General features: G+C 39.6%; 1 protein-coding gene across 9 annotated transcripts in view; it reads left to right on the forward strand.

The window, feature by feature from the left end:
* Nucleotides 1–19,276, forward strand: part of MBNL2 (muscleblind like splicing regulator 2) — a 156,674-nt gene extending 137,398 nt beyond the window's left edge. For 8 of the 9 annotated variants that reach the window (XM_036249548.1, XM_036249547.1, XM_036249550.1 and 5 more), the window contains one exon: nucleotides 16,483–19,276. In XM_036249548.1, the coding sequence (XP_036105441.1) occupies nucleotides 16,483–16,497 (15 nt within the window). In that variant the 3' untranslated portion in view covers nucleotides 16,498–19,276. The remainder of the gene's footprint in view (nucleotides 1–16,482) is intronic. The other variant, XM_036249546.1, reaches the window with a different exon arrangement.
* The last annotated feature ends 1,037 nt before the right edge of the window (nucleotides 19,277–20,313 follow it).

Here is a 20,313-nt window from a genome sequence, read left to right on the forward strand (position 1 = left end):
TGGAATATTCGATGTCAGAAAATCCCCTTTTCCAGACATGCCTGATATAAATTTACTATAGATGATCAATTTCAACAGTATCTTATCAGAAATATGAAATAATTACATGCACCCAGATTCATGTATTATGCTTTGTCTGGCCTGTTACGAATTACTAGAGAGGGAAGCAAAAAGCAAATCGTGAGATTTTACTGGTTTCTCATATAAATGTGAATACAACTCCAAAGCTATATATATATATATATACAGACTCTTGAGTATATAAGTTAGCCTATACTAACCAAGAAATCTAGAAAAGCAAGGTCACGTTTTACTCAAACTCTCATCTCAAAGAGTTGCATAAAACAGCTATTATTCAAAGCCATCTGTCAGAACTATATTCAGACAAATGTAGGAGGCGTCAAATACTCCCCGCTATCCACCGCTTGACCATAAGAAGAGTCTTGGTTCTGCAAAGCCCGCTGTGGGAGGAGTAGACTCCTGTCAGGTACCTCTCCTGAAACACACAGCAAAGTGGCTGCCTCAAAGTGTGGATGATCAAACTGTGAAAAGATTCCTTTCTGTGGTTTGCTGGTTCCTGGGAACAGATTATAGAAAGCAGCTGAGCCCCAGGTAGGTTATGCTCCCAAAAGGCCGAGACAGCAAGTGTCAGAATCCAACCCTTGTGAATTGTCCTCGGCTGAGACATCTATCTCGGCATCACACTGCTACAGTTGTTTAGCCATCTGCAACTTTTTGCTGATATTCTAACTATAGAAGGGGTTCCGTTTCAGTAATGCATCTGGTTGCTTCAAACGAGGCAGCATTGCCACCTCAAATATTTTGTGGAGGGAGTTAGAAGTGAGTAACTGTGCGTGTGTGTGTGTGTGTGTGTGTGTGTGTGTGTGTGTGTGTAGGGAGGAAGAGGGAGAGGGAGAGAGGGAGGGAGGAAGGGAGGGAGGGAGGGAGGGAGGCTGGGAGGAGAGAGACAGAGGAGCCTGCTGTATTTATTCAAGTGAAAAAACAACTACAAAAAATACAGTATTTGTATTCAGTTATTAGTTAAAACTTGTTGACAATTTGAGTCTAAATTCCATGGTGCAGTGTGGCGAGGGCATTGGAATCCAGACTTGCTGGTGTGGTCAAAATTCTTTAGAGGAGAGGTGGGAGGGGTACTTTGTCTTGGGTGCACTGGGCTCTGTGAGAGCCATATAGGGGCGGATTGTTTTTCCTCCTCAAGAAAGCAGAAAATAAGAAGACAACAGACCTTTTCTTTTCCGGAAACAGCTGCTTTGCAGGACTACCATGAGGTTAAATTAATAAATGAATTTGCAGATTCTCTAAGGAAAGGCTGAGTTATATAAGTGTTGTAATCTGGTACATTTTCATTTTCCATGAATAATTTACACCTCACGGTGAGAAACTTGGGGAGAGTCCTTCAGTGTGTAGCACCTACAGTCATAATATCAGTTCCAGTTCTGTGCAGCTGCGGAGAAAATGTCCAGGGTTCTCATGTGGAACTGTACTGCCTGGCGGATTGTCCTACTCAGTGTACCTCAAGTCCCATCCTCGTTTGCATTTTGATGGAATTTGGGGAAATCTTTTTAAATTGAAACCTCATATTCCCCATAGTGTTTTGACTTTTGTTGATGGTAATAAAATCATGCTCAGGTTTTCTAATCTGAGCACAAGGAATATATAGTTCATTCTGTCTGTGTGTTTATTTCCAGCTCCTGATTTGATTTGTAAAGAGAGAGAGGCTCGCTGCAGGGCAGGAACTCAGATCTATTGCCAAGGGGTGACGGATGAAAGGGGTCCCGTTTCAATAAAGGGTGCTTGAACAGAGTCAGGTTCTGATTGACAGGCATGCTCTCCCCCGGTTCTGCCACTACGGCCTACCTTCTCATGCTTGTACCTGCATGTTTGGGGAAGTGGCCAGTTTTTCTGTATCGGTGAATGGAGAAGAGAAATCTCTACTGCTTCCCCATAAGAACAGCCAACCAACCTGGCTGTCGCTCCACTGTTAACCGGAGATGTGTCAGAGAAACTGGCATTAGGCCCGGCCTCCCTGCCCCTTCCAGCTTTCCCTCTAAGCGGTGGCTTCCAAGCTGAGCCACAGAGCATTCTAGACGCCACCAGTGTGGGGAGGTGCTGGGAATACCTAGGAGTTTACTGCCTAGGCAAAGAGATGTGAAGCACTCAGACAATGTCACAAATGAAACAGTCATATTCTGAAACATTATTGTGTGGGAAGTAAGCTCATGGTAGGGCCTTATCCCTAAAGTGGGGAGATACGTCTTGAGGGATGGGAAGGAATTAGACAGATAATGAACAGGTGAAGTTGCTCCTGAGTCATGTGAAAGTGGGGGGTGAAGATGGGGGTGGGGTGAGGGCAAAGGGAACTGGCGTTATACGTGGACCAGCACGATGCTTTACGTGTTCACATCTAGCCCAATCAGATGGGTCCTAGTCTCCGTCTGTGCACGTGACAAAGTCAAGGCTCAGATTTGGCCACAGTTCTAATCATAGTGGAGCCTACATTTGACCTCAAGTCTATCTGACCCTGAAGTCAGTGCTTCCCCTGTAGCCCACATTGTTCCCCAGTAGCCTGGGAGGTTCAGACAGGAGTTTCAGAATCAGTCTCGGACTCTGTCCCACGACAGAGGCAGGTGGAGCCGCTATTACTACATCTGCTCTAAAGAGAGGGATTCCTGGCTCTCCCGTGGGCTGAATGCCGAGTTCCAGGCCATGCTGCAGTGCGTGGGAGGGTGACGGGGAGGGTGCGTTTGGGCAGTGCCAGAAAATTCAGCCGAGTAGGTGAGGAGAGGTTACCTTACTGGGGGCCTTGAATGGCAGGAGGAGGATGGAAGTGTTAAAGGAGAGACTTGGAAACATTCATCTACTGGAAAAGGGTGGGTAGATACAAGCTGGGATGGGCTGAGTGCAGGCTCACTGGTGAGGATGGCACATTGACGAATGTTGAAATTGGGAGAGAAAATATGGGAAGGATGAGTAACAAGAATCAGGGAATTCGGGGAGGCATTCCAATCCTTTGCTCTCCCGGTGGCTCTCGTCCAGGGTCTATAGTATATCATGGATTTCACTGACTTCTCCCGGCCACGCCAACCTACCATGAAACAGCTCTCCCAGTGACTTACATAAAAAGAATGGTTCTTGTTGACACATCTCCACCTTCATTTGTACTGTACAGGACAAATCTGTTGACTGGTGTTTTCTGACATTGGTTTACGAACAACTATAGCTATTCCAGCCTTGAGAATCTGTCGCCCTTCGGCATTAGGTGTAACAGGCTAGAGCTTTCGGTCTGCCTGTTTTACTTTGGGTGATCAAATTGTATTATTCTTATCATCACTCCCCTTGCTCTGGAGTTTTCCAAGATCTCAGAGTTTCTGGCGATGAGCTTTCCTGGAACCAAGTGCAGACGCTCTTCACCTTTCACCGCAATGCGTTTCTGGAAACAGCATCCTTAAGCTGGTCGTTGTCAAGTGTCACCCTTTCCTCGGAGTCACAGTTACAGCAGGCCTCGCAGGTGTGACCCAAGACCTGCACCGACTGCAGCAGAGTTTGGAGGGGCAGCAGTCGTCCGAGCAAGCTCACCACAGTCATGCCGTATCTCCACAGTCACACAGGAAAGGAGAGTGATGATGGGCTGCATCACACACTGGAGCAGGAGCCCGGGCCAGCAAGGTGGCCTACCCAAATCACATAAGTAGTAAGAGAACCAGGACTAGAACCCAACTATCTGTGTCCTGCCCAGAGTAGTGCTTTTTCCCTTTCAGCACACTGCTTTCCTGAGAAAGTGCTTTAAATGATCATTTAAGGGGCCCCAAGCATACATACAGGGTGTGGCAAAAGTAGGTTTACAGTGGAGAGTACATGAAACAGCGTTTATTCTTGTGTTATTACTTATCGATTATTGTATTATTTTCCATATGAACAATTGTCAACCTGTTTTTGCCCCACCCTGTATACAGACAGCACAAGGAATACTCAAGAGCTCTCCCTCATTAAGCACTGGCAAAATACTAGACATTGTGCTAAGCCTTTTATATGAATTACCTTATGAAAACCCAAAACAGATTTGTAAGGGACTCTTCTTATCCCCAGTATATAGATGAGGAAACTGCAATTTCAAGAAGCTGAGACACTTGCCCAAGATCATTTCTATTAAGTGGCTAAACCAGATTTTGAACTCCCCCTGAGCTCCTGACCTTCCATTTTACAACGAGAAGTACTTAGAATGGTTAAATGATTCACTCAAGGTTACATGAGAGTTAAAACTCATCTCCTAACACCGTGCTCCGCCCTCTCCCACCATCAAACCACAATCCATCACGAATATGCAGCTGTACTTTTTTTTTTTTTAACAATCAATAGCTTTGCTTCCTCCTTAGAATTTAGAAAGGTTACTGAGGTATCAAAAGATACCCAGGGATGTTAAACTCAATTGCTCCTTGTTCTCCAAATACTTTTCCCAGTAATAATCGTATAGCTCTCCCATTAGTCATTCTTTCAATATGTGTCACCGTTATATTGAAATGTTTGAAAGGGCCAGAAGCACTTTAGTTATGAGGATTTAGGAGAAAAGGAATTGCTTGAACCAATTCCTGTTGTTTGCCTTCTTTGCTCTTCTCTGACTCCTGCAACACTGGGGATGGCCTTGAACAAGGAAAGAAGTTAAAACAGGGAAATCTCAGGAGTGTATAAAGAATGAGAAAAAAACTTCCTTGTATTCCTTTGCCTAAAAAAAAAAGGTGTTTAAGAGTTTCTTTTTTTTTAAACATCAACTCATAAGTCCCCCCGTTCCTTCTGCTGTGTAGGTGGGACCTGTGTGAGAAGAGGTGAAGGCTTGACAATTGAAGTAGCGATGTTTATTAGGCAAAACTGGGTGTGCAGAGTGTCCATACATAGTGGTTTGCTCTAAGCACAGTGTTCTAAGATTTATTAGTAATTGCTATACCTTGCCTAGAAAATTAAAAGAGGTGAAATATTAGCATGATAACAGTAGCATGATGTGCTCACTTGCACCAGGCACTCATTAAATATCTTAGCTAATCCTCACAACTCATGAGTTAGGGACACTGCTCAATTCCTACTATAGAGATGAGGAATAACTAGGAGTACAGGAGGCTGAGTCATTTACCCATGTGACACATCCATGAGGCCTAGAAGCTGGGTTTGAACTGGGTCTAACTTTAAAGAATGGGGGTTCTGCCCCTCATGGGATGTTAACTTCTACTCCTTGACCCTGATCATCGTATGCTGCTGGCTGTTAATGTCTTCATAATAAAAGATTTTAGTCTGAAATGGTCAATATGAATGACAGTTGGGACGTTCATAAATAGAGAAAGTCAACCCATATGAAGTTGTCAGTGACAGGTCAAGGTGTACATATACTGAACCAGAAGTAAGTGTATTTGATTTTTGTTTTAAATCTTTGTCTCATCAAAAAAATCAAATTTATTTCCAACATACATGGAGTGTCATCCAAATCATATAATATTTAAATGTACAATATTATTATTTGAATGCCTATTCAAATAAAAGTTAAAACCATATTTTATTTAGGGTTATGAATCTTAAATAGACTAAGGAAAGGAAACAAATATTCATTAAAAACCACTATTACATATCAGACACTTTATATACACTATTTCATTTAATACTCAACAGAACTCTGTGACATGTCATATCTATTTTCCAGAGGAAAGCAAATCTTAAAAAAAATAACTTACTTAAGATTAAAGAAGTAGGAAGTGGCTGGACAGTCTTAGAAGTAAGATTTGCCTGCCTCCAAATTCCGTTCCCTTATGTGTCTACTGTATTTGAATTAGATTAGAGATTATTATGGCCAGTGTAGGATTGGGATTAACCTCTTTATATGGTTCCCTTAAAAACTCCTAAGTACTACATTTTAGCTACTGACTTAAAAAGTTTTAACAATTTAAGAAGAAAGTTCTACTTTTGAATATCCAAGTGTAATATCACAAATGGTCTGAAAACATTGTTGGTTGATGAGACCAATAAGGAAATTCAAATTTCCCTCTGTCAACAACAGCTGGAGAAGCAGAAGGACAAGGGCTCCATCCCACCCCTCCCTGGAGGGCACACTGGCAAGTGAAAGAGTCTACAAGAGGAGTCCCTCATCCAGCACTTTCATTTCTTAAACAACAACAATTTAAAAATAGATGTCCTGTTTTCCCCCACTATTTCCACAAAGCCTCACCTATCATTCTCAGGTTAATTAAACATCACTTGTTGAGAGTGAAGGTTTTGGGCAGCCTGGAGGAGGCAACTGTGAAAGGAGGGACCAGAAGGTTAACTTCGTGTAAGTAAAACCATAGAGCTCACTTAGAGAGCAAGCCGGAGAATTCAGTGACGGCTCAGGTGAGCATTCAGGAAGAGCCAGGGATCTCATTTTGAAGCCAAAATTGGGAAGGGTGTAAAGAAGGGCGGGAGAGGGGGGAAAGGAAGGAACTAAGTATTGTCAAGAAAGGGGATAGAAAGTTATTGTTCAGTGGTTACAGAGTTACAGTTTGGAATGATGCAAGTTCTGGCGATGGATAGTGGTGATGGTTGTCCAACAGTATGTGTGCACTTAATGCCACATTCATGAACTGTACACTTTAGAATGGTTAAATTGGAGAGTTTTACGGTATGCCTATTTTACCATAAGTTTTCACATTGGGCAAAGGATCTGAATAGACGTTTCTCCAAAGAAGGAGTTAGGACTGGAAAGAAACATGTCTAATTGTACTTAAGTTTTTGTTGTATTAAATCCATAGTGCAAAATTACTCTTTTCTCATTAGAAATTCCTCATTGCGGCCGTGTTTTCCTTTGGGAGTTGTTTGCACAAAGCGAGTAACAGTGCAAACACAGGTGGCGCCTCCCCAGTGAAGCATGTCTGCTGGGAGCTGGGGCTGTGCTCAGGTGTCATGCCACGTCGGCGTCCACCGTTTACTCGGTGGCAACACGTCTTCATATCTTTCCCGAGTAGATGTTTATTGAGAACCCATTATGTGTTTCTTATAAAATTCACAGTTCTGGGAATATAGTATTGAACAGAACCATCCCTGTTCTCGTGGGTTTTACATAGTCAGGGGACAGGTAGTAGACCAACATGCAAATAATTATCACATAATAAGGAAAAGTAGAGATACTGAAAGAATGGACCCAACCACCGAGCGTTGGGGGAGGACAGTGAGCAATAAAGAAACAGAATGTAGGAGCGTTCATTCTTCATACGTGTTTTTCCTTCGGTTTCCGGTTTGCTGTCTGCTGTACCAGTGTATTTTGGTGCTTCGTGCGGAGTTGTTAGGAAGGATAGATGGTGACCAGGTTTGATTTCCCACCACCCTGCCGAAGGCCAGTGTGGTACAAGCAGAGTCGAAACCAAAGTTCAGAAGGGTCACCAAGCTGGTTGGTGGCACAGAAGCCTTCTGAAATTCCAGCCAGGATTCCTTATGATTTTTCCTTTGCACCATGATTTTACACACAGTTGAGTGGTTTTGTTCCTCTCCACCCCCCACCCCAACACACTAACACAGAGACAAAGAATTAAAAACAAACAAAACAAATTACACTGGAAATGTTAGATGGCACTGTCATCTACCAGTTCACGAAATGTGCACCATTAAAAGACGTACCTCGTATCCTGTGCGTAACATTAATCTTACCATTCCTTTGACTGAATCTTAGTATTTGGTTACTTTTCTGCCTTTAGTGTCTTAAAAGCCAGTTCTTAGCAGGCTGAATTAGACATTCTGTTCCACAGTTAAAATGAATACTTCAGCCAGAATGTGCCCAGGATTCTAAGGCTAACATAATGGGGTGGATACAAAGGCAGGGCATTGAGCTGGATGGGGGACTTCATGTTGCATCCAACAGGGCCTTCTTTCTGTGATTTTTCTTGGCCTGAATATTCAGTGTATTACTGGGAACAAAACCCAATATTGAAACAAGCAGGTATAAATGAATAGTTGGGAAATTTCTTTTCAGTTGCTGCATAATTTTTTTTTTTAAATATAAAAAAGTTTTCTTAGATTCTACCTTCATGTCCATAGGTCACCTTCAGTGAAATGGCCTCGGATGTGGGCAGCTGTTTAACCCCAGAGAGCTTCATGTGCTATAAATCTTGCAGTAAATCATCTCACTGTAAATATTCTAAATACAATAGTTTTAGAAAAATATTTTATAATACTTTCATAATGTTTTAGAATATTTTATTAAATAGTGTGGCCCCAATATTATATATTGTTTCTTGGTTTAGTAGATGAATAAAGCCTTCTTTAATAGGCAGATGGTCCCTGATTTTTAAAATGTTTGTTCAAAATTCCTTTTGTCACTTGGTTTGGAACTCAAATAATTTTCCTATAGAGACAGTGACGGGCTTGATGGATAGATAGGTCTCCAGCCTGGTCCACAGTAGTTTAACTCATGACATTGCTCAAGGATAATACTGAGCTAACAGCATGGAACCAGCCAGATACCATGTTCACAGGTGGTTCTATATCTTTGAGATTCAAGAAAGATGCCAAAAACATATTTGTAACTCAAGCCCCCAGAGAGCTGTGTGACAGGAAAGACCTTCACCTTCCCTACCTGCTGGCGCTAAAGGAACCTTAATAACATGGTGAGTTCCGTGACCGGAATATTCACTGGCAAAGGTTTATGGGATGGAAGTGCGATGTATAGTGTGCAGTCAAAAATGTCAGGCGATGAAGAAGAAGGAAAAAGCTGGGACCTGTTCCTGGTCCCGACCACCAGATGCAGTCTTACCACCCTCTTTCTCGTTGTCCTTGGATGCTATGGCTTCATCTGCCGACTTCTTTGTCCCTGGCTGTCATGTGGCCCTGCTATTCTGGGGTTTTGTTTTGACCTCTGGTCTCTATAGTCCAAACATGGTCTCAATAGCTCCTCTCTCCCTGAACAATCACACAACACTCCTGAGTGTGTTTTTGTCTTAAACACTTCTATAGCATCAGAGGAAAGCACAAGAAATAAGTCTTGTCTCATATGCCTTCACTTTCTTCCTCATTTATATCCTGTAAGTGAAAAAGTCACTCTTGGTAACATACGGATGTTTAGATTATCTGAGGACTAGATTCTCATCTCATCATGAAAGTAACAGAAATGGTCCTCGAATTCTCTCAGGAGAGTTGGGATTGAGAGGGGCTGGCTTTGGGGTGGAAAAGAAGGTCATGATCAAAGCCTCACCGAAATATTCACAGGAGTCTAGATGTTCCCACATGTGACAGACTTGTACAAGGAGCGAGATCCTACTCAACTCATAAGTGTCTGTGTATGTATGTTGTCCAGATAATATCAATGTGGACCCTGGTCAGTAATCTTCAGTGAGGCCAGTGTTCTTGCCTTTCATGCGATTATTAATATTTTTAGTAATTAACTCATTAGTATTTTCCAATTATAATTTTTTATATATGAGAAAGTATATCTGAAAATATTTCTGTTCAAATATCACAGAATGGAAAATATTAGACAAATGAGTCATCCTAAAATGATATGTCATTTAGAACAAAGGACGTAGAGCTTTGAATATAAACTTTCTATAACAGAGGCCAAAACGGCAGTCCTGACTAAATACTCCATGAGGTTTGCTAAATATTGTGGACATTCCAACCCACCTTAGGTTGCTCTCCGCAAGAGTGAAACTGATTGTCATATTTAAGTACTTTCTCCTACAACCCCAGTTCATGCCTTTTCTACATAAATCAAAATCCCTTTTGATAACAAGTCAACTATGGCATGACACACTGCCATCCCTGAGAACAAAATCCCCCCCAAATAATAAATATGAGTATTTTTCAGTGTCTTTTTATATACCACCAATTATCTTTGAACTTTTTATACGATGAAAGTTTATGAATAGTCTTGAAACTGGCCAAAGTTCTTGAAATTGTTCCTCTATTAACACAAAGCATTAGAATTGCCCTGATAACTCTGTCCGTCATGAGGCCAAAGTCAATTGCATTTGACTTTAGTAACCCATACTGTGATGAAGTACAGCTGTATTTCGCAGCCAAATATGGACAGATGTCCCTCTGCCTTTGCTTCAATCAAAATGCTTCACCAGTTTTGCCTCTCAGACAAAATCGGGACATTTCAGACAGTGGTGGCTGCCACGGAGAAGGTGTGTGGAGGAGCAGGGGACAGATGGAGGGAATATTAGACAGTGGAGAGACTGAGGAGGGAGGGATACCCGTGGCGAGTGAAGAGGAACAGGTGGGACAGAGTAAGAAAACGGAATCAGTGAAAAGCTGCTGGGCCGGTGAGCAACAGGCTAGCCGCCTTAGCTAGGCCTTGTTTCTAGGAATTCCATTCAGTTTCCTCATTTTTAAATCAATAATACATTTTGTTTAAAAAGACAGTGAAACATCCTCTCTTTAATTACTTCCTGAGGGAACGGGGCCTTGTTACCATGGTAAAAAATTTCTAAGAAATCAACCGAGCCCTGGCTGGTTTGGCTCAGTGGTTGGAGTATTGGCCTGCAGACCAGAATCCCGGGTTCGGTTCCCACTAGGGACACATACCAAAAAAAAAAAAAGAAAAGAAATCAAGCAAGTCCAGAAGTTTTCTTCAAGTGGCATTTTTTATCTGCCATGTGTCCATCCCCTGTGAGTGATTCTGTCCCCAGCCTAGAATATTTTTCCTTTTATCTGCACATAGCAAGGGTGGAGGAATGTTTACATGTATGTTGTCTAAAAGGCTCTTTTCCTGCCTCCATTGCTGCCTCTCACTCGTGAGTGGTCAATGCTGGACTGCTGATGCCAACGTGGTGGCATTGTGTCCTCTGTAAATCCTACTGACTCCGCCTCTGCAGCCAGCAGTTACTAAGTGCCTGCCATGTACCCAGCCCTGTCCGACACACTAGGGACATAAAGATGAATGAGAAATTGCCCCGTGCTTACAAAATTCAGTTTGCTGTGGACCTAGTTAACGCAGCAGCCCTGCTTGGAAATGTCTACTTGACTTCCCATGCTAGTGATGCCTTCAGATTTCAGCAAGGCCATGCAAATATTTTATAAGGTATATATTATCTACTACTTCAAACTCAACATTACAGAGACATTGTTGGATGGCTTTTCACAGGAGGATTTAACTGAAACATTAAATGATTCCTCTTTTCTAATTGTTTTGTGGTTTGGATTTATAGGAACAGTTTGTCTTCACTGAGATGTTTTTCTTATCAGTTAACCCAAGCAGTACGAGTTCTTGCTGAATTTGATACTAAGTTAACATTTGAAAAGGTAACTCATTTGACATCCCTGAATCTTTGCAATGAACCTATTTATATAAGAAGTGTGAACATTTCTAGAAGTTATCTAGAAGTTCCCAGTTTCCAGAATTATCCACATGTTCAGTCCCTGGAGATCAACCACAAGGTAGAAAACTCAAAAAGTACTAACATTGGTACTTCTGAAGCACCGAGGAATTTACCTTTCTTCTTTGGCATCCCTGTTGCATGCGATCTAGTTAGTTCAGCTGTTGAGTTTATGAGGCGGATGTGCTCAAGTTCAGTGTTTCAGCCTGTGCAGAATATTTTACTTTCAATCAAGGGCATTTCTCACTCTGGTCAGCTGTATTCAAGTTCCCAAGGGTAAGGATACGTGGATGGCTCCGCCTAAATTCATCATCACCTTGGAAGAGACAAGGCAACATGAATATTTCATACTCGGTGAATCAGTCAAGGGAAGAGTAGTATTTTCTTCTTAGGTGGAGGGTGCCTCCTGGTCAAGTAGTCTATTCCTTTGGGTGAAAGCCAAATGCCTGAAAAGTTGCAGGACTAACTTCCCATTACACCTACTCTCCTGAGCCCGCCCAGCGGTGTGACTGCTGCCCCCTGTGCCTGCCTTCAGCCTTGGCTGCTGCCGCTGGGAAAGCCAGCATTCCAGGTGTGCTGGATATCTCCTCCAAGAAAGTAAGGCTCAGAAAGGACACAAACCAGCAGCTCATAGCTGCATGCAGCCCGAAGATACATTTGACCCACACAGAGTTGTTTTCTATAATATGAATTAGTTGCTGACTTTCCAGCTTTCGTTGGAAAATAGAAAGGTCAAGAAACATAGAGCCCAGGTTTCTGCAGGTAGCAACTGGTTGGAGCTGAGTAGCTGCTGCTCCATTCTTTCTAGTCATAGGCCCTTCCATCTCCCACACTCCCCACCTGACCCCCTCACTTATGTAACTTTCCTGCCTGGTCCCAGAGGCGTAGTATTTCGGCATTGCCTAGCCCAGTCCCAGTCCTCTTTTAATCAGCTTGACTGCCATTGCACTACGAGTCAATGGTAGGAACTTCAGTGAGGATGCAGGGATTATTAAATGGCTGCTCATAACACATTTGATGGGGGAGCAACCCATTTGATGTTCTTTGGGGCCATTCATGCTTAGTCTTCAGTAAATAAATGTGAGACAAATTATGCATCGGGTCATGTGGGAGTAATTTAAGGGTGTGAATTAAGCAGAATTATCAGATTCTTAAGTCTAACCACCTGGAGGAGATGCTGGTGGATAAGTAGACTCTATTGCAGCCATCTGATATTTTTGCGTCGCAGAAACTCTTGTTACAATAGAGGGCCCGCCAAAGATTTATGAAAGCACTCATAATTTGAATCAAGTGTGCCTTTATTTTAAAAATAGAATCGCCGATTTTGTGGGCATCAGCTATTCTCATTTTTGCATGTTCTCCTTTTAGTGGAAAAAGAATTGAAAATAATGCTTTCAGTCCAAGATTTTGATTAGATTGGCTAGTCCTATTTAATACCTTAACTCCCTTCTCTGTCATGGTTCTGTTACACAAAATAATACTTATCTGAGGGACTAGTCTATCAGGGAGGGCAACAGGAATCAATATAAGCAGCAGAGCTGTGTCTGGGGAGGGGCTTCTGCTGGTGTGGGCAGACACTTTGCAGCGCCCATCTGGGGGAGGCCCGGGGTAGGATGTCGTTGGCCCCCAGGCAAGCCCTCAGCAATCCCTCCCCATCTTGCTCCTCTGACAGTCCCATCCAGTGCTCCAGGCCCCACCCTACTGCCCACTTTTCCCTTGATTTGCAAGTGTCCAGGGAGGTCTGAGCACCCACCTCCACTGGCACCATAGAGGCACAGACATGCTCTTTGGAATCACTGTGCCCACTACTCCCACCGCAGACTTGTCACCATGCCCTGGAGGGGGCGCCCATGCCAATGAGCGGCATGAGCTAACATCTCTAAGCTCATGCTGGCTTGTGCAAGCACTTGGTGCATCATGGAACCTGGTTAAAACTGTGCTGTCATTTCCACATCTGTAAAATATGACTGGCAACATTGACCTGGCTCCTAAGGCTCAGGTAAAAATTCCTCAGTGCCTCCTAGAAAATCAGTCTATTAAGATGAAAACAGACATTAATGATGCTTCAGAGAGGGGCCTCTTAGTGCACCCAGTGTGGTGGCTATTTCTCCGACTTGTACACACTCTGGCAGACCTCAGGAGAGTTTGCACCTGCCCCTTCCAAGAACACATGGCCTGCAGCACCTGGAGGTTGAAGAAGGAACTTTGAACATCAGTTTGAGCTTTGACAAGTACAGAGCAGGAAGGATGCCACTGAGAGCCAGATTATCAATCAAGGTCACTTTGGTGAACTGTGATTTAATTGACCCTTTTCTTTTTGATGGACAAGCTGAGGATTAGGGGTTGTCAATGTCAGATTCATAGCCCATGTTCCTGGGCCATTTATAAACGTGGTCTTTGGGAATTATAGATTCTATATGGAAATATTCAGGCACCTTCTGAAGCTTTTCATCCTCCTGACCATTAAAATTGCAATGGAAATTGAAGACCTTTTTATGTAAAGAACATATTGTATATGTCCATAGAGAACTAGTATGGAAAAATGTCTCTCAAGGAAAACAATAGGGAACACACAAAATAGCCCTGCTCATCCTATTTTAAATTACGTTTCTTTGGTGTGAATTGAAAATATAATCTGACTAAAGAAAAGCCATATTAAAAACTAGACAGAGATTCCTCCTTCCCTCCATATGGCTTCTCCACACTCTCCCCCTCGACATATACACTTGGCTCTTCCTGCCAGAGGTGTTCTCCCAGCTGGGAGCTGTCCCGCCCTCCCCAGTGCCTGTCCTGTCCTGTCTTCTGACATCAGAAGTGGAAAGCAAATGGGCAGCAGTTAAATCAGAAGCACTTAGTTGGTAACTGCTCCTCATCTGGATTCCTGTCCTGCCTGTATTTCCAGAATGTATTTCACTCCGGAGCACACTTAACACAGGCTGAACCAGCAAGCTCTATTTCTCAGGGAAAAAAATTAGATAATCAAATTATGTTTTCAAGATAAATAAATACCACCACCAAAATAAACACTCAAATCTTTCCTACCTTTAAGATTAAATATCTTGAACTTCTTGAAGCTCACAGCTACTAGGAGCATGATTCTTTTTTTTTTTTTTTTCTATACCACATATATAGCCCACAGAGAGCCAAAGACATAGACCAGGGTATGGCCAGTGTTTTCTGGCCAAGATGCGAGGCAGGAGTAACACCTGAGGGTTCAATAGTACCAGCGATCATTTTATTTAGGTCTTTACCCATTAGGCTGAAGCAGAGGGGAAGAGCAGTCGGGGTGAATCCAGTCAGTGCTTGTAGTTAACTTCAAGGCTGATGTACAGTTCAATTAAACTTGGGTGGTTGTATATGTCCCTTTGTCAAAGCACTGTTGTCACTAATATCTATAATATAAATTTGGTCACTGCTGGGCTCTCTGTAGAGTACTTTTTGTTCCAGATGGTTAGAAATGTCATTCTATATAGAATTTTAGCTTCAGTTAATAAGCAGGAATGTGAATATATTCTAATATATATATTATTATATATCCATCTAAGAAATTACAAGATTTTCTTCCCATAAATATTTTAGAGAGACTCTTGCTAAAGTAAAAGGAAAGAAGAAAGAAAAACAGGACATGATGTAATATCCTGGGGGTACATTCTTATTTGGAAACCTTATGGGCATCAGTGAAGCTAAGGAATGAAATAGAATAATTCCTATTTAACAATAGAATATCTAAATCTAATAATGAAGTTGTAATATAACCATCTGAAGAATTTGAATATTAGCTATTTGTAATGACTATTGAAAAATAGTGTGATACTTACATATAAAATCATATTTCATTATTTTTATTTGTCTACCACTATACGAGACAAGGAATGCCATTTTTCCCAGTTAATTTTAAATTCCTAGAAAATTTTAAAAGCAAAGAATGATATTTTCTGAATTTTCCATTTAGTATAAATATTTAATATAAATTATGTTTTTATCATTTCATGCATATCTGTATGTTCCAATAAAATAAAGGATACTCATACTTATTTCATGGGAGAAACTAATTGAGTATTTATACTGAAACTGTTTTATATAAACTGCAGGAGTACCCACTTAACAGGGAAATATCTACATGTGTGAATTCTAACATAATGGGACACAAAATTATACTTGTAGAAATGAGGCTTTTATTGATAATCAGATTCTGGTGTGCAGGAATATTAGCTGACCTTGGTAATAAAAAATTTTTACTGGTTATTTTCTAAGCAAAGACTCTTGACTATTTATAATAAACAAACGTTTTGTTTATTCATTGCACAAAGTTTGGTCAAAGCATTGCACAAAGAAGAAATATTTTTGTTCGAATATGTTAAAAATTTAGCTTTTAAGCTTGACATTTAGTGGACTGGGTCACACCGGGCAAACTCCCTGTCCTTTGCATGGTTATGGAGTTGGAAGTGAACTTAGGGATCAAACTCCACAGACCACAGTTTGCATTTGATAGTTTAGCATTATCTGTGCTTTTGTATTATTAAGAATGTTTTAATGGCTTTATTAGAATAGTACCCCCTTTTCTCTTTAATATGGGACATTTAAACATTCCCTGAATTTGAAATTTGTTGTTATACCTACAGAACAAAATTGCTTTTGATGAGAACACATCTTTGAATTATATATGCAAGTTAATAAATAAATAATACTTAACTAGTTATACATTTTTAATATTTATATTTAAAATTTGCAAACAACTTTTCACATACAAATTAATTCTCTCATTAGACATTCTTGATCAGTTTAGCAAATACTAATTGAAGATAATGTGAACACACAATAAAGAGATATGAAGCAAAAATTGAAAAAATGAAACTAGAATCTAAACACATTGCGTGTCCACATACATGCTGTCCGTTTTACAGAAAAGACTGTGCATTTGAATCATCATTCTTATAGTGGCCACTTAGCAGAAGTGCTTAAGTATAAAATTTTTCAGCATGAGGGGCGGGGGATTATGCAAAATTATAATTGCATCAAAATTGTGAAAAGTTGAATAAAATTCTTATTTTCAAATGTCTGTTTTCAAAGAGTAGAACTAAATTCATTATTTTCCCTCACAGAAGAATGTCTAAATCGCACTTATCTTTTTCTTTAACAGATAATTCTGAAATAATCAGCAGAAATGGAATGGAATGCCAAGAATCTGCATTGAGAATAACTAAACATTGTTACTGTACATACTATCCTGTTTCCTCCTCAATAGAATTGCCACAAACTGCATGCTAAATAAAGATTTAGTTCTTCTGGACAGACCACAACTCTAAGAAGCTAGTGCTGCTATATCATATATGAGTATTAAATATGGTATGCTTAGTATATTCCAACCTAAGATAGTTAACTACCTGAGACCAGCTGTGATGTTTAAAGATATAAAGGATCAAGTTTACTTTTAAAGGGTTTCTAAACATAGTTTCTGTCCTAGGAATATTGTCTTATCTCCATAACTATAGCTGATGCAGAAAGTCCAACCAATTTACTCATTTCGACTCAGAATACTTCAAAGTTAGCAATAAACAATTAGCATTAGTTTAAAAACCTATTCCAAGGGCAGGTTCACTTCCAACTCCAATTACTATCATTTCATTTTCCCACTGGATCAAAGGGTATGTTTCACTTCTTGACATGAATGCTGCAGCAAAGACAAGAAGTGAAGTAAAAAAACCTGATACCTGTCTTGCAGGTCTAAACTCTGAATGGAAATTCAAGCACAAGTACTGGGGACACATCAAAGTGTGGTATTTGGTTTGCCTGGAGATGCCGTATTGAATCATGTGATTCTAGAATAACACTAAGTAGATTGAAAAAGAAACTTTGCACGGTATGAGCTTCATACCCCACCAAACAAAGTCTTGAAGGTATTATTTTACAAGTATATTTTTAAAGTTGTTTTATAAGAGAGACTTTGTAGAAGTGCCTAGATTTTGCCAGACTTCATCCAGCTTGACAAGAATAAGAGGCCCACGCCCACAGTCTAATCGAATGGATTAGCCTTTCAGACTCACCATCCGTTTGCCTGTTACAGAATAACTCTTCTAAACTAAAAAGCTAGTCAAACAAGGAAGCTGTAGGTGAGGAGATCTGTATAATATTCTAATTTAAATAAGTTTGAGTTTAGTCACTGAAAATTTGACTGTGACTTTAATCTAAATTACTATGTAAACAAAAAGTAGGTAGTTTCACTTTATAAAAAAAAAAAAAAATCCATTACTGTTTTGCATTTCAAAAAGTTGGATTAAAGGGTTGTAACTGACTACAGCATGGAAAAAAAATAGTTCTTTTAATTCTTTCACCTTAACACATATTTTATGTCTCAAAAGTATAAAAAACTTTAATACAAGTACATACATATTATATATACACATACATATATATACTATATATGGATGAAACATATTTTAATGTTGTTTACTTTTTTAAATACTTGGTTGATCTTCAAGGTAATAGCGATACAATTAAATTTTGTTCAGAAAGTTTGTTTTAAAGTTTATTTTAAGCACTATCGTACCAAATATTTCATATTTCACATTTTATATGTTGCACATAGCCTATACAGTACCTACATAGTTTTTAAATTATTGTTTTAAAAAATGAAACAGCTGTTATAAATGAATATTATGTGTAATTGTTTAAAACATCCATTTTCTTTGTGAACATATTAGTGATTGAAGTATTTTGACTTTTGAGATTGAATGTAAAATATTTTAAATTTTGGCATCACTGCCTGTTCTGAAAACTATATGCACCAACCATATCATTTTTTTTTTTTTTGAGAACAAAGAAATTCACCATTTTAATTAATGTTGGTCAAAGTCTAATGACTATCTTATATCATAGATTTGATAACTCTATCAAAAGAAATCATATTCTAAGTGTAATCTTACATAGTGCTTGTATCGTTACATTTGCTTTAATTTGTGAGAAAGTATTGTATCTAACTTGTATTTCTTTGGTAGTTTCATCTTTATGTATTATTGATATTTGTAATTTTCTCAACTATAACAATGTAGTTATGCTACAACTTGCCTAAAACATTCAAACTTATGTTCTTTTTTCTTTTTTCTTTGTTAATTCACTTAAACTCATTGAATACATAGTATACATTACTAAAAGGTAAATTATGTGAATCACTGAAATATTTTTGTAGACTAATTGTTGTAACATTGTCTTTCTTTTTTTCTTTTGTTTCATGATTTTGATGTTAAAAATTATTAGCACACAACTATTTTCAGCCCTTTAATAATGGAACATCAAAAACATCACCTGTATCCCCAAGCAAATATAGAGGACTGTATTTTTACTATGATATCCATTTTCCAGAATTGTGATTATAATATGCAAAGAGTCATAAATATGCCATTTACAATAAGGAGGAGGCAAGGCAAATGCATAGATGTACAAATATATGTACAACAGATTTTGCTTTTTATTTATTTATAATGTAATTTTATAGAATAATTCTGGGATTTGAGAGGATCTAAAACTATTTTTCTGTATAAATATTATTTGCCAAAAGTTTGTTTATATTCAGAAGTCTGACTATGATGAATAAATCTTAAATGCTTTGTTTAATTACAAAAACAAAATCACCAATATCCAAGACATGAAGATAGCAATTCAACAAATACTGTAGTTAAGAGATGAACTCGCCACTTGTATGGGAATTACATTTCACTCTTGGTTTTCAGGATATAATAGCACTTCACCGAAATATTCTTTTAGCCATACCACTGGTAACATTTCTACTAAATCTTTCTGTAACACTTAAATTCCCTCATTCATTACCTTACAGTGTAAACAGGAGTCTAATTTGTATCAATTCTATGTTTTGGTTGTAATATTCAGTTCACTCACCCAATGTACAACCAATGAAATAAAAGAAGCATTTAAAAGGATTTCTAATCTTCCTCCTTTTTGTGTTGAGACAGATTGATAGTTATGCAAACAAAATGGTTTTTGCATTGACAAAAATAACATTTGGTAACTTCAAAGGAGAGCAAACTCTGGTCTTCAAATGGGAGGTTGATAGCTTTTGCTTTTGCTTTTGGCTTTTTTAAATAAGAAAAACAATTTAAAAGGATCATTTTAGAAGTATTTTTAGTATTCTTCGAAATTAGAAGTAAAAATAAATCTTACCACTCGGCCCTCTTCTTCAAGATCTGCCTGAATATGAAGAGGTGTGAACATCAATAACCAATGGAACAAACTATCAGTTTGAGACTCACAGATAGAGAGCTGACAGCTGTCAGGGGAGATGGGTTCGGTGGTAGGAGGGATTGAGAAAAAAAAAAAGAAAAAACTCATGGACGTGGACAACAGTGTGGTGATTGCCAGGGGGAGGTAGGTGTGGGGAGGTGGAGGGAAGGGTATGGGGGGATAAATGGTGATGGACAGAGACTTGACTTGGGGTGGTGAACACACAATACAGTGTACAGATGATGTGTTGTAGAATTGTGCACCTGAAACCTGTATAATTTAACCAGTGTCACACCAATAAATTCAATAAAAAGATATATATATTTCAGTTTCATTAACAGACAAGAAAGTGCCCAATAATCCATAAAACCAATAATCCATAAGACAGGCTGCTGCTAAGAGTCTAGTTGGACAGCAGGGCTGAGACCTGAGGTGGTGAGTCCTGTTCTGTGGAGACATCCTGGCCAGGTGGACCAAGGAGAGAACAAGAGCTGAACAAACAGAATGCCCCTTCTCAGACTTCACCTTCCTCAGCCCGTTGGGGCTCATGGTATTTCTCAAGGAAGGTGGTATTAGCTTTTGGGTGGGAACATTCCTTGTCATGTAAGGATTGGCAGAAATTGCCTCCTGTGTGGGAGAGAAAAGAAGGTTCGCTCCATGGCAAGTTGAAAGCTTCAGGCCTTCGATGTGGTTATAATATCCCTAATAAAGGTAGAAAACACAAATAAAGAAATAA

This window comes from Molossus molossus, unplaced genomic scaffold, assembly GCF_014108415.1.
Source record: "Molossus molossus isolate mMolMol1 unplaced genomic scaffold, mMolMol1.p scaffold_m16_p_9, whole genome shotgun sequence".
In the NCBI taxonomy this organism is placed as follows: Eukaryota; Metazoa; Chordata; class Mammalia; order Chiroptera; family Molossidae; genus Molossus; species Molossus molossus.